The 13,440-nt window shown below is 39.0% G+C and overlaps 1 protein-coding gene across 1 annotated transcript; it reads right to left on the reverse strand.

The window, feature by feature from the left end:
* Positions 1–508: 508 nt before the first annotated feature.
* On the reverse strand, positions 509–12,320 carry SDC2 (syndecan 2; the record flags this gene model as incomplete). The annotated part of the gene is made up of 4 exons (XM_010012425.1): positions 509–2,777; positions 4,044–4,179; positions 4,961–5,094; positions 12,209–12,320. Coding segments are annotated over 4 exons (546 nt in total), but the record flags the coding sequence as incomplete, so codon positions are not given.
* Positions 12,321–13,440: the final 1,120 nt, after the last annotated feature.

The following is a 13,440-nucleotide window of genomic DNA, read 5'->3' on the forward strand; positions in this document are numbered from 1 at the left end:
AAATGCTACTATCACACCTACTGCATGTTAAAGAAGTTTCAGGGTTTTGTTAGGGAGGGTGGGAGGACTGTGATACTTCAGGTCCGTGTACATAACTGATGCATTAAACATCTTCTGCACATAACAGAGTGGATAATGGATGTGTAGTGGAAAAAAAAGGCAACTGGTGAAATAGAGCTGAAGCTTTATCATTGCTTCTGCTTCTTAGCAGAGACAGGAGGAACCAAACAAGCATAGTATTTGGTAGCCTGCATAATTACAACAGATATCTATGTTGGATAAAGTGTTCTGCACATCAGGAATAGAGGTAGCATCTAACATACATAAGTAAAAAGAAAACAGCTTCCTAATATCAGGTTGCTTACGAAGAAGAAGACAATTTATCTGGTGCTTAATATTCACAGCTATACTTACAGCAATATTCATTGCACCCTTAAAGAAAATTCAGATCTACTACCTCAAGCAAAGTGGGCTTCAAAAAACTGGATGTCAGACTATACAAATAAAGTATTAGTTTAGGCATGGTAGACTTTATTTTGGCACTTTAACAAATGCTTTATTTTACAGCAGTGGCACAGCATTTGCCAGAAATTTTCTTTTCTTGGCACAGTTATTTCAAGCAGTTATTTTACTAATTGAATTTCACTAAATATTGCACAATAAGATATACCTGTTAAATTCTTACCCTGTTTTTACTTGCTGAACTTGTATGGCTTTGAAAAACTTGCCAGTAAGTATAAGTAATTTTAAAAGCAATATATTAAATATTTTAGCACAGGATAGCGTTTGTTTGATCCTAAATGACCACTGAACTTGGGACAGCAACAAATACAAGTTATGCAACTCTTGTGTAAAGAGCTACCAGAACTTATTTACATTACATTGCCATTTCTGAGAAGTACTTCAGCTTGACGTCCTGAACACGTGTATTTTGGAAATCTCAAAAATGAAAAGTGAGGAGGTTAACAGAGCAGAAGATGAAGCCATTTGTCTGTTAGAAAGCGTAATATAAGGAGGCAGACTATCATCTTCTCCATGTGTCCCTCTATCCAACACCTATCTGAGGTCTAAGCAACAGAACCTTTTCTCTTCTACTCGGAAAATTTCTTCTCTTATGAAGATATTCCACTTGTCTCAACTCTTCTGCTGGAGTCCGAGCAGAATAAGCCAAAAATCTCCAAAGGCCAGGGAAAAAAACAATCCTGAACAACAAATCAAACCCCAATATACACAATAAATGAACCCAGGTACTCCTTTGAATTTTAGAGTATGGAAAACAACATTTGCAGGAAGAACATGTCTGTGTCAGTACTGCCATTAAATATAATGCAAAGGTCGAATGACTCATACATCAGAAGCAAGACTTAAACATTCCCGCTTTTCTCTGCCGCTTCAGCAATAAATCTAGTCCAAGGATCAGCCTAGATCAACAGCCTTTTTCTTTTGGTCTGGATTTTTAAGATCTACTAGATGTACTCTGTGACATTAAAACATAAGCAAGTAGACATAAAATGAAAAGCGTACAGAAGTATATCACAATGGAATTCTCAGTATTAGGCCACATGATTTATTCAGTAGTGTTTATGTTCCCAAATTACAATTATGTCTATCCATGTAAGACTACAAAAGTTACCATTAGAATTGTCTGTGCTTATAAAATACCAACATTTTCTTTTACTGTTATATACTCATTAACACCAGTCTGCGACGAGTCACATATAATCATAGGCACTTCAAAGGCTTTAAAAGACTTTTACAACTTAAATGCATTTTTAAAGAACAAAAATTTAAACCCCTACTTGTACCTTCAAATTGCAAATAATTAACAAATACAGTGGCCATAGAAATCTGCAGCAACTTCTCAAAATACTGTTAGAGTCTTTGGGTTTGCTTAGGTGTGTCAGTAGCTTACTCCAAATCTTCCTTACAGGAGATTTGTTTAGTAAGAATACGACTATACAGTTTGTAGTAATAATCCAATTTTACACATTAATTTGCTGTTACAAATCTCACTGAAGCTACAGGTATGCTGAGAAACAATGCGAAGTGTAAAATTGATATTCTGACACTTAAATTTATACAAAGTGGAGGTTAAAGTTTACATAGCTGAAAAATTACATTTACACTAAAAGTTACTGTTATCTGAATTATCCGAAGACAAATTGCACCATGACAACTACAAAAAGGCATTTTTTGGAAACAGATAAATTAATGAAATAAAAACTAACTTGTAAGATCAATCTGACACATGCTGACAAAAATTAAACAACTTTCATTGAACCATAGGATAAAACAATAATTTTCATTATTTTATATTTATGCATAAAGTTTTAAAAATGATTCAGTGAACATCAATGGTTTTATAAAATAATGCTTTGCCACTGTTATTCACAGAACACTGCAAATGTTAAGTTTTAATTTTACATTTGTAAAGGAATACATGAAAAGTTTTAAATACAATGGGATTTTATCATAAAGGTGCCGGAATGGCTCTTTAATGGGGAAAAAAAAAAAAGAAGGAAAAAAAAAAAGGGGGGGATCTTCATTATTCTATGCAAAAGCTTTATTTAAAAAAGTCAGTGATCTCATAAATAGAGACACTAAATAGGAATTTTATGCATAAAACTCCTTAGTAGGTGCCTTTTGATAGGCAGCACAGGATGGTTTACGTTCACCAAGGTCGTAACTGCCTTCATCCTTCTTTCTCATGCGGTATACCAGCAGCAGGATAAGGAAGATTGCAAAAAGAAAACCGATAACTCCGCCAGCAATAACAGCTGTAATCAAAGAAACAGACATTCACAATATGCTGGGAAAACAAGTTTAGCACCATGTTTCTTTTTCATCTCACACAATAAGGTTGCTATTATTTCAAATTGCAGAAAAGGGCTCCCATTATGCAACTGTCTTGATTATTAGTATCCTGAAATATATTCTCAGAAAGCCTGTTTGTGTTTATGAAGGCAGTCATTTAAAAGTACATTTCATCTACAGGTCAGTAACGCAACAACCCACAGTTCTAAAAATGTTATTAAAAAAGTCCTAAAATCTCATTTAAGAGAGCCACAAATACTGTCAAGCAGAAGTCGTCTTAATTTATAATAATAACTTTTAAGTTTCTTTCAAACTCACTTTTCAACATTTAACATTTTCAGCCTTAAAAGAGCTATTTTGTTACACTAGTAAGAAATGAATTTTCCCTTTTCTCCATCACTTTTCACTCTGACTCAAGACTGAAATGAATTTCCTACTGATGAGTATTAGGAGAGAACATTTCATGGAGCTGTAGGAAGAGAGGCATTACATTCATCATGGGTTTGCAAGCGTGTAGAAAGTATCAACTGCAATTAGCCTTCAAGAGCAAACCCACATGCTTCCACTGATGTGGATATTAAGGCTATTTCACATTTTGATGCTCATGGGAAGATGTGGTCCAAAACTGTGTGACCATCATGGCTCCCAACACTTCTAAGGACAGTACGGAAAAGTGTACCTGTAAACACTGTTCTTTCTTACGCCAAAAAGCCCTCACATCTAGTGAAAACATCAGTGGCTAGCCTGTGCCTCCCTGCGTTATGCATGGTAATAGACCCATTCTCTGTATCCTAAGGAAGGCACCCATCTGTCCCTCTCCATCCACCTATCCATCCACCCCTTGCCATGTGCTCCTCCTGGGCAGTGTCCATCTGCATGAGGCGGACCAGAGAGCAATGTGCTCTTGGGAGTGTGGGTGAGAAATACATTTTTGCATTGCAAACATCAATCCAAATAGCAACTCCCTTTCTGAGATGTGGAAGCTCCAGATATTCAGCTGCCAGTACTCAACTTTTGGGCATCAAATCAATTAACAACATACTTCGCTATTAAAAAACTCCAGAAGATGCCCATTTCATTCTCATCATATCAACCACTGGCTACCCACTATGAATTGTTTAAGGATCTACTAAGAAACCACAAATGTTGAGTTTGCATTATTTGATATGGATCCCCTCGGTTTCCTGGGGTATTTCTGGTGAGCTGGACCTTGGCAAACACAGCCTCACCTGCCAGAACTTCTGTTCTCTGGAAGAGGTTTTCTGAATGCTTCTCAGTGTACACGTCGGTGTCATCCCCTGGCTGATCACTCTTTTTCTTGGCATCCACCTCAGTCCTTTCCTCTTTATCGATTTCTTCAGGTGACTGTGGCACAAAAGGAAAACAGAACATTGCTTACAGACAGGGAGCACTACAAGTCAGCACAGTCACTGCCTGTCATGGGCAGCCACAAAGCTGCGGCTCCATATGCGTACACCACAATATCGACAAACACACCACACGGGAAGCTTTCTGACCACAGAAAGCTGTGCTAGACATTGTAATTGAATCTATTTGTTGTCATGATATTGAAATGAAAACCACTACACACAAGTTTAAAACCCCCAAAAGTAAATTTAGCAAACAACTGTTAAATATTTCCTGTGTTTATCAGAGTAATGGCCTCTGAATGAATTCTGAAATTAACACATCAGACATGTCATATTCAGAACACCTTTGAGGGTAACTTAGACAATATTACCTGAGGTAGTAGACGGAAATACTGAAATGCTAAATGGAACCTGGCAAGTGTTCAAACTACAGTCAAACCACATAACAGTCTCCTTTGAGGAGGGAAATTTCATGTAGAATTTTTTGAATAACAATATGAGAGATGTAAAAAAGGTACAGTTGAGACTCAAAGGTATAATGAAAATCTGTCTTGTGTATCTAAGAGATTCTTTTTTGTATCTCTCTTTTCTTTCATATGAAATAGACTTTGTAGTAGGAATGAAACTGAGCAGCTCTGTATTCATTTAACAGGCTGCAATAGCATTAAGAAAACTATGTGGGGGCTTTTAAATCCATATAAATCAAACAAAGTTAACATGAAGCCATCAGTGGTGTACAGCAGAACCATTTTAACCATTGCTCTCCAGCCACGCACCTTTGTTTGTGCAGGCACCTTGGTCTGCATTTTCACCGTAGTGGTCTCAGCCCTAGATGCATCACTAGTTGCCGGTAATTTTGGAAGTGTTCTGGATGTTGTTATCACTGTACTATCCTCATCTTCTTCAGCACCTGGAGACCAAAGAGGAGACATTGCATTGACTGGTGAAATTCTTCCAGACTAATCACATTTTTAACTATGACACCAAGGTAGGGGTGCTTGCACAGCTTACCCTAAGCAAATAGCCTAGATGACAATGCCTGCTAAGATAAAGATGCAAGTGCAAACAGTGTGCCCCAAACTGTCAGAGAGGTATTTTTCCCAAGTGATCGTATGAAAGAGGAAGGGGGGCCATCAGCCAGATTAAGTAGTAACCAGGAAATTGCCACAATACTTTTGAAACAGAAGGAACCAGCCTGAAAAGAAGTATGAAAAAAAGCATAAACACTTGTAATGGAGAGAAACCCTGGAGTGAAAGTAGCAGCTACTGGGTCTGTGTGACCCTGGCTGATGTGGTCCTGTAATACCATGAGGTCTTCTAGGGCTTCACAGTGCCGCCCCTACCCCATGGGTGCCCCCAGCAGTGCCTCTAGCTCTAGCCATGATGGGGGCACCCCTGGAAGCTGCAACCTGGGGGTGCAGGGTCACCTCCTGCTACCCCCAAGAGGTGATGGGGTCCTGGAGTTACATGGGGCTGGGGGCACCCGCACCTCCCACAGTGGGGGTGTGCGGGCAGAGGGTCCTGCACACCCTAATGAAGGGAGCTTGCACACCCCATGGCCTGCAAGAGGGATGTGTGTGTGAACAAATCTGTGTGTGTGTGTGTCACACTCTGGGGTCAGTTACAGAACGAGGTTGGAGATTTTTAGTTGCATGTTACCATTTTTTTAAGTGGCTGGTATTGTGGTATGTGTTGTATTGCTGATATTAAGCCCATAAATGTAGTTCAATTATTGCCAGCTAATTACATAAATCAATCAATAAACTTCTTTATCCTGACTTGACTTAAACCATATGAACTGAACAGTTTTTCTCTGCAACACACTGCTTCAACAACAAAATCTATTTTCTGCAGCAAATCCGTTAAACCCTCAAACATAAAAACCCAAGTATCCACAGAAAAGATTACTTCATGTTTCAGTCATCAGGAATTCACATGTTTTTAAACTCTATATTTCAAAAGAAAAAGACATCTGAACTCAAGAGTGAGAGGACAGAAAACTCCCTAAAAATGACCTTAAATTTAATTTTCTCCACATTCAAAGCCCTGCTGGAGTATGAAGATTCCTTTAGAGTAAGATAATGGATGTGTCTAATAAATATCCTTTAGTGATACTGGAAGGAAGAAGACATAGACAAAAGACTAAATTATTGCAAAGCCTGAAAGAGAAAAAAAAATCAGCCTATTCTTGGACCACTCCTTAGGAATCTCAATGTGTTCTGCTCATTACAGACACCAGTTACCCAAGTAACAATTGGGTAATAAATCCAGCAGATGTGCATAAGAATAATTCCTTACAAATAAAAATACATCTTCTTACAACAGAATAGTATGACTTGTTCATTCCAAACCCAATTTTTATCTTATTTTTGTAGAGAAAAGGGACAGGCTGAAAATACAAGCACAATAACAATGTTTTGAACTCATGATCAAGAATTATATACATTTGGCATTGAAAGGAAGGGCATTAACAAGACAATAAATAAAACAACTTCTGTACTGTAGGAAAGAAAATTTAGAAGAATTTTTAAAAGTACGACATTAAAGCTACAGGCACAGAATAATACTGGAAAACCCCTCAGAGATACCAAAATTACAGTGCAACCTCTAGGATAAGACCTCACAACAAGAATCAGATATTTTCCTGAAATGCTACTCAAAGATCAAAAAACCACCATCTTGCTTCAAAACAGAGGTGAGGAAAGGCATCCAACAGGAAAATTTTTATGGCTTTGCCTCAAGACTTTTCTTTGAGAAATAAGAGAAATAAGGGCCCAATGTAGAGCCCAGCCTGCTTCACCTTCCAAAGTTTCTCCAAATTACACAAGACTTTCAGAGTCAAGGAAATTAAAATTGATGAACAGATTAGAGATCTGACGAGAAAACACACTTTGAGAGTACATTACTTTATTTTCTTCTTTTTATGAAATGAAAGGTCCCTTTTAATCACAACTGCTCCTCCAAATCCTTAAAATGCCACCTGTGCTTCAGGCAATAGTTGGGTCTGCCAGATAAAATGGTGAGCATTACAGGTCCAAAACTCTCTACCTATGGAAGATGCAGATGTCTGGTTTCAACAAATGGATGACCACTCTAACCGCTGGACTAGTCACTAGATTCGCAGTGAAGGTACTCAACCCCTCTTCTGTATGGCCCCAGGGGAACCCTGAAAATCCCTGAAACATTGGGACACTTATCATTTAGGCCTGACCATCTCAAACACATCCCCATGGTTCCTGCTTTCTCATTAGCTTGATCTAGACAGGTGTCTGCTTGTCACGGAGTAGGGCTAGACAAAGGGAAGACATTTCCTTTCCTAAACTGACAATACTTTTCTCAGAATTACCCATAAATAGAATCATAGACAACTAAGGGATGGGAAAAAAAACCTCTCTAAAACTCCCCAGAACATTGCAATAGCACTTAATATAGTATCAAGTTCCTAAAAAGAAAAAAAAAAAAAAAAGAAAAAAATAAAGAGAGAGACCCAACCTCCTTCCTGAATCCAAAAAAGATTGGAAAGAAAAGAACCTACAGAGTGTCTGGTGTATACATGAGCATAACTTCCAGCTAGGTTGTTGAAAGGAATACTGTGATGTGGATGGAGTATAAGAGCTAGCTTACTTTTTCCTCTTGAAAATATCATTGTCTCTTTAGATGATTTCTGGATTTGGCCAGCTTGGGTGACAGTGCTGGGTATTATCTGCCTTCAGTCCCTGTACAAATAGATACTGTCCTCCTAGTGAGGGCACCACAGAACCTCTGTGGTAATTAAACCCATAGTCAATTCTGTAGTAAAGTTTCTTCACTATCACACACCATCTTTTATCCACTACAACTTCTTCAGGATGCCTAACTGCTGTCTTCATAGTGGTCAAAATAGCTCTAAATTGTGCTGTAGTATTGGAAATATCTAATATAGCCCTCAGTGATGTGTCTATTAGCTGCCTCTAAGATGACAGGAACGCAAATACTCTTTCACACTCCTGATGCTTGAGGAAACTTGTCAAGAAATCAAGACTGCCAGCTTAAATTATTGTATACTGCAAAAAGCCCACGGTACTTAGCACTCCTACTTGCAAAGCAACCAGTGATTAACTCTTCCTACTAAACAAATTCAATAATTTCACCCTATCATTTGGTATCACTTTTGCTGTTGCACATCACACTCTGGGAGTACTACTACCACAAGCAAACTTGTCATAAGATGGGCATACACATACCCATCATCTCTTTCACACCTTCTATCTCTATCGTCAATGTGACACATAGCAGAATGACACATTTTTAGCCGGCTTATCCAACCCCCATTCACATGAAAAATCCCCAATACAACTCTTAATCAACATAGTGTTAGGAAACCAGAGATAACACCGTAAACATAATACTAGTGCCCTGTCGGAGACCTGCAGCTGAATAAATGGGGACAGTACAAGGATGCTGTGTCTCTGATAATTCCCACCTGAGGAGAGAAAAATAACCACAACAAAACTTGAAGAAAGAATAAAAGTTAGAGTCCTAACTGTACTGAAGTACAGGATTCTGTCCAGCACAACAGAAACACACTTTCAAACAGTATCACAGTAGGTTTTTATGCTGAAAGACCTGAAGAACCAGGCAGTCAATGACATGAAGCATGCTTGGGGCTGATGTGGCAGGAGGACAGAAGAAGCTCTTGCTTCAAGCCAATCTGAAAGGCACTCCCAAATGGGACCTTAGAAAATGGAAAATGAATACTTGCTGTGTTGCCTGCACCACGGGAGGGCAAGCACACCAGAGGGTGTGTTGCCTCACCCGGAGTGTCTGCTGGGCACAGTGCTCCCCACGGCCAGGAGCACCCAGCGGTGGCCATGGCCCCTGTGCTGGCTCCTATTCAGCACCTGGGAGAGCGCCGGTACCTCCGCCAAGAACCAGCATCCCCCTTTTCCCCCAGGCACCCCACCACGCGTCGCCCAGCCCCACACCACACACACTGCCGCTGGACTCAGACTGCCTGCCAGCCTTGCAGCATAACTTTGCCTTCCCATTAGGTCAAGAGCCAAGCAGACCTGCTCTAGTGTTTCTTGGAGAAGCTCCAATCCCACCACCATAACTTTCCTCCAAGAACAGTCCTGAGCCACAGTCTCAATCTAGACCTAGTTCACCCTGAGCTAACCTTCTCAACTCAAGCTGCTATTGACTGAGAAATAGTAGTTTGGGGAAGAGAAGGGGAAGGAAAAAATCTGCATGAGAATACAATGAATATATTGCAGAGACTTGTCTATCATGAGTAACTTAAGAGAAGATACAAGAACCAAACTGATAGCTTTCCAAAGAACTTGTAGAATCTGATAAAGTTGGTACCTTTCCTTAACATACGGGTAGTTATGCTGCTTAGCAGCTACTTCCAGGTACCTGCAAGATCAAGATTCAGTTAAGACTTTCTATGCCAGAGGAAAAAGTAGTTACAAAAGCAATTCGAGTTGTTTATAAGAAAGAAAACTAGTTTTACTCTTCTATTATTATGCTACATAAAACCACCAACACTAAAAGCAGTGATGACAGACTGAAGCATCTTCTCAGAGGGAGACTGCAAGAAGGAAACAATGGACTAATGAATTCATTATGGACTTTCTGTTGTCGATACAGAGCAATGAGAATGCAGACATGGCTCCTTCAGAAACTGTTAACCAAGTGGGTGGATTTGGACTGAACACCTGGGCAAAAGCACAATAGTAGCTGAACGTACATGAAGACTAAAGAAGCTATGAAAGGAAAGGAAAGAAAAGAAAAAATGCAGAACATCATCATCTTTTTTTTTTTTTCCCTTTACAAAAAGCCCTCAGCCAATTTCTAGTTTGAAATGTGTCATGTCTACAGAGACATTTGTCCATGTTAATGCTGCTGCAGACATGCAAGGGCATTAATGGTGATGCTGACAATTCATGTTTATCTCCATAGGCCTGGTGGCACCTAACAATTTTCATACCAAAGAAAGTAAGTCAGCATGTTGTCATGTTGGATCTGTTTGCTTGGAGTGCAATTGCATGGCAAGAAAACCACTCTTGAGTGGGAAGGCTCTTCCTGCTAGAGGAACACTACATCACTGAGTATCAAGTAAAGAGACACACATTCAACATACTATTATGAAAACTGATCATTGGTACATCTGCAGGCACTTTCTACTTCATAAAATAGAGATAGCAGTAAGTAGAGGATGGGTAGAGTGGAGGGGATGCTAATCTGCTTCCCTCTTAAGATTTTTTTCTTAAACGAATAAAACTGGGCCCACAGATTGGTCAGAAGATTATTTTAACTTAGAGTTTTTCCTTTGCTTGAAAGTATTAGATTTTGGTACTGTAACATGAGCCCTTTGGAGAGGCATCCAGCTAGTCTCAGTCTACAATGAGACTTTTCCTGTTTTCTTGTAGGAAAGAAACAAAGATTGCCAGAGGCAGCAAGAATGCTCCCTGTTGGCATTACAGTTGGTGAAGTCTAGAGGTAGATTCTGTCCTTCTGGCTCCACTGTTACCACTGAGAGGGGTTAACAAAATCTCAACCCAGTTCTTGTATTGTACTTTCCACTTAAAAAGCAAGACTGCATTTTGAATCATTCATATTAGAAACAGCCAAACTCCACAGAGGGATAAAAAAAGAAGCCAAAAACCAGACTATTCTCCATTCCACTATTTGTTAACCTATTTCTTTTCATGAAGCTTACAAAGTCACCAGCATCTGAAGACAAAATGGGACGCTGACTGAAAATGCAATTTTACTGGAGATCAGATTTTTCCTCAGACTGTCCTGGGAATGGAAATATTGAATTGTTAATTTAATTTATTTTTTCTTTTTCAAATGAAATGTTAAATTTCACCTCAAAGAAGTCTACAGCAAGAAGGTCCAACTAAGCCTTTGATCACACTGAAACATCAAATTTGATCACACTGAAACATCCCCATGAAGGACTCCCAAAATGCAGGCTATCATCTAGGTGCCAATGACCTTGGGCCTGGATTTGCCTGGCAGCACAATTAGACCTCTGCAGACTTCATTTTAACATATCCTTGAATCACCAAAAGAAAGGAAAACCAAAAATCCATCTGAAAAATCTCAGCTGTGGCTTACAAGGTAACAAACACAAAACATGCATAAAAAAGTATGACAAAACATGCTTCAAGAGGGATTCATCCTTTAAAAATCCACAAGTATGTAAAACCATCAAAAGACAGATTACAAAAAGTATAATAACAAAGAACTAAGTAACACATACTTGGAAAAGAAATGGGATTTCCACAACAGCTTAGCAAATACTCAAAACAACAAGGAAATTCCTCTTCCAAAAATACCATACAATCCTGCGCTTGTAACAGCTAGAGTCTCCCAGCTAGTCTAGAAGACAATCCACAAAGAGACCTTCTGAGAGAAATGATTAATGAGGTTTGACTGACAGTTTTTTGAAAAATGATGAGCTAGTTACATGCCTCCTATGAGTGTTTTAAGTCTGAGAACTCAGCATCTTATGTTTAAGAATTACTTTATTCACTATATGAATGTAATTACCTCAGAGAAAACTCATGGTTTTGGCAGTATCTAGACTTCTAAATTTAAAAGAACAACCAAAAGGCATGGACACTATGTTTACAGGAACCTGAATGCATATAAGAGAAAACAAGATTGCTGCTGCTGTGTTTTCTTACAGACTGCTAAATTAGCATTATGTCATGGGTGTACTAAGCCTTCTCTAATCCTTATTTCAAAACTCCAGAGAGATCTACACAGAAACCAGAGGGAAAGCAGAGAGACAGCAGAGAGAAAACAACACAGTGAAATGATGCAACTAAGGCGTAAGAGAAAAGAGCTGAAAGTTAGTATTTAAAACCCAGCCCGCAGGGGTGTTCAGTGCTCTGTAAATAAAGAGCCAAGCACTCATGATGCTCACTGAAAGTAACAACTCCAGCTTATAAAGGAAAACTGCACAGCTTTTCCTCAAATAACTGCAGTACCTCTTACACTTTTGAAAATCCAGTTGTGACATGTTGTCTCACCTGAACCTGATCCAGAAGAATAATCATCATCATCAATAGGGTAGACGCCTGATGCTTCTTCAACAGAGCTGTTGTCAAGGTACAAATCTTTATCAGAGGTCAAATCTGTTCTCTGGAAAACAGGTAAGAGGAAATGGTTAAAGAGATAACAGTTCTCCAGCATAGCAGTCTCTTAATCTTCACTCCAATTTCCGAAGCTGATGATGACACACTGAACAGTTTATAATTTCAGTTTATGCAACACATTCATCTAAGTTGTTAAAGAAATTTGTAAAAATTGCAGCATAAAAAAATTTCCAAGGCTGCACAACGAAAACTAGGAAACCACCCAATCTCTAGGAAGCAAGCCCCCTTCAAATCACACTTCATCTCATTAAACGCATGCATGAATAAACAGGATTTGCAATATACTCTGCAGAGCTTCTGTACATGAAAGAAGCAAATCCCGGAATGAAGGCCCTCTGTCAGGACCTCAAATATGAACATCTATAGGCTGTCATGTGCATTTGATCTCAAATGGGAAGCAACAAGAGCACATATCAAAACCTGTTTCACAGGTATATTGACCTCAATGCATCTTTCCTAAAATTTAGCTGTAGCTTCAAGAGGCTAAAATTTTGCGGTTTGTGACTTTCACCACATTTATGTTTCCAAGTATTTCCCCACTAAATAGAAAGTCTGCTAAAATGAGCTGATAATAGAACATGGTATCAGTCACCCTTTCTGATTGACAGTTCAGGCTTTGAAAGACTAGACAGTCTCTTCTTCCACAGCAGCTTGCGCTTTCTTGACAGAACATGAACTTCCTTACAGGAGACATGTATCTTTGAGGACTGAGAAGATAGCTGCTGCTATTTACTACTATTACTTTTATGAGCATTTCTGTGAAGACCCATTCGCCACGACTTGTTGAAAAAAGTATGACAGTTGCAAATGGAGTTTTAAGTCAAAAAGCCAAATATCAAAATGTTACACCAAAGTGCATCTGTTCTGTATCTTATATAAGCACCCAAACCTGCTGCTCTGAGTACCAAGGGTTTCCATCTTACTTTTTACTGCATGGCATTGATTGCCTCATTTATTCTACCCAGCATTCACTGTAGCTTTCCTAAAGGGATACCAAACTGTGAAAGGGATAACTCCTGTATTCAAAGACTTACATCCGACTTCCCAAGGTAATGTTTTTTTCCCAAAGGTCTAAAAAATATTGTTGAAGACATTTGTGACCTATT

The sequence above is a fragment of the Nestor notabilis genome, unplaced genomic scaffold (genome assembly GCF_000696875.1).
Source record: "Nestor notabilis isolate BGI_N333 unplaced genomic scaffold, ASM69687v1 scaffold1644, whole genome shotgun sequence".
Classification (NCBI taxonomy): domain Eukaryota; kingdom Metazoa; phylum Chordata; class Aves; order Psittaciformes; family Psittacidae; genus Nestor; species Nestor notabilis.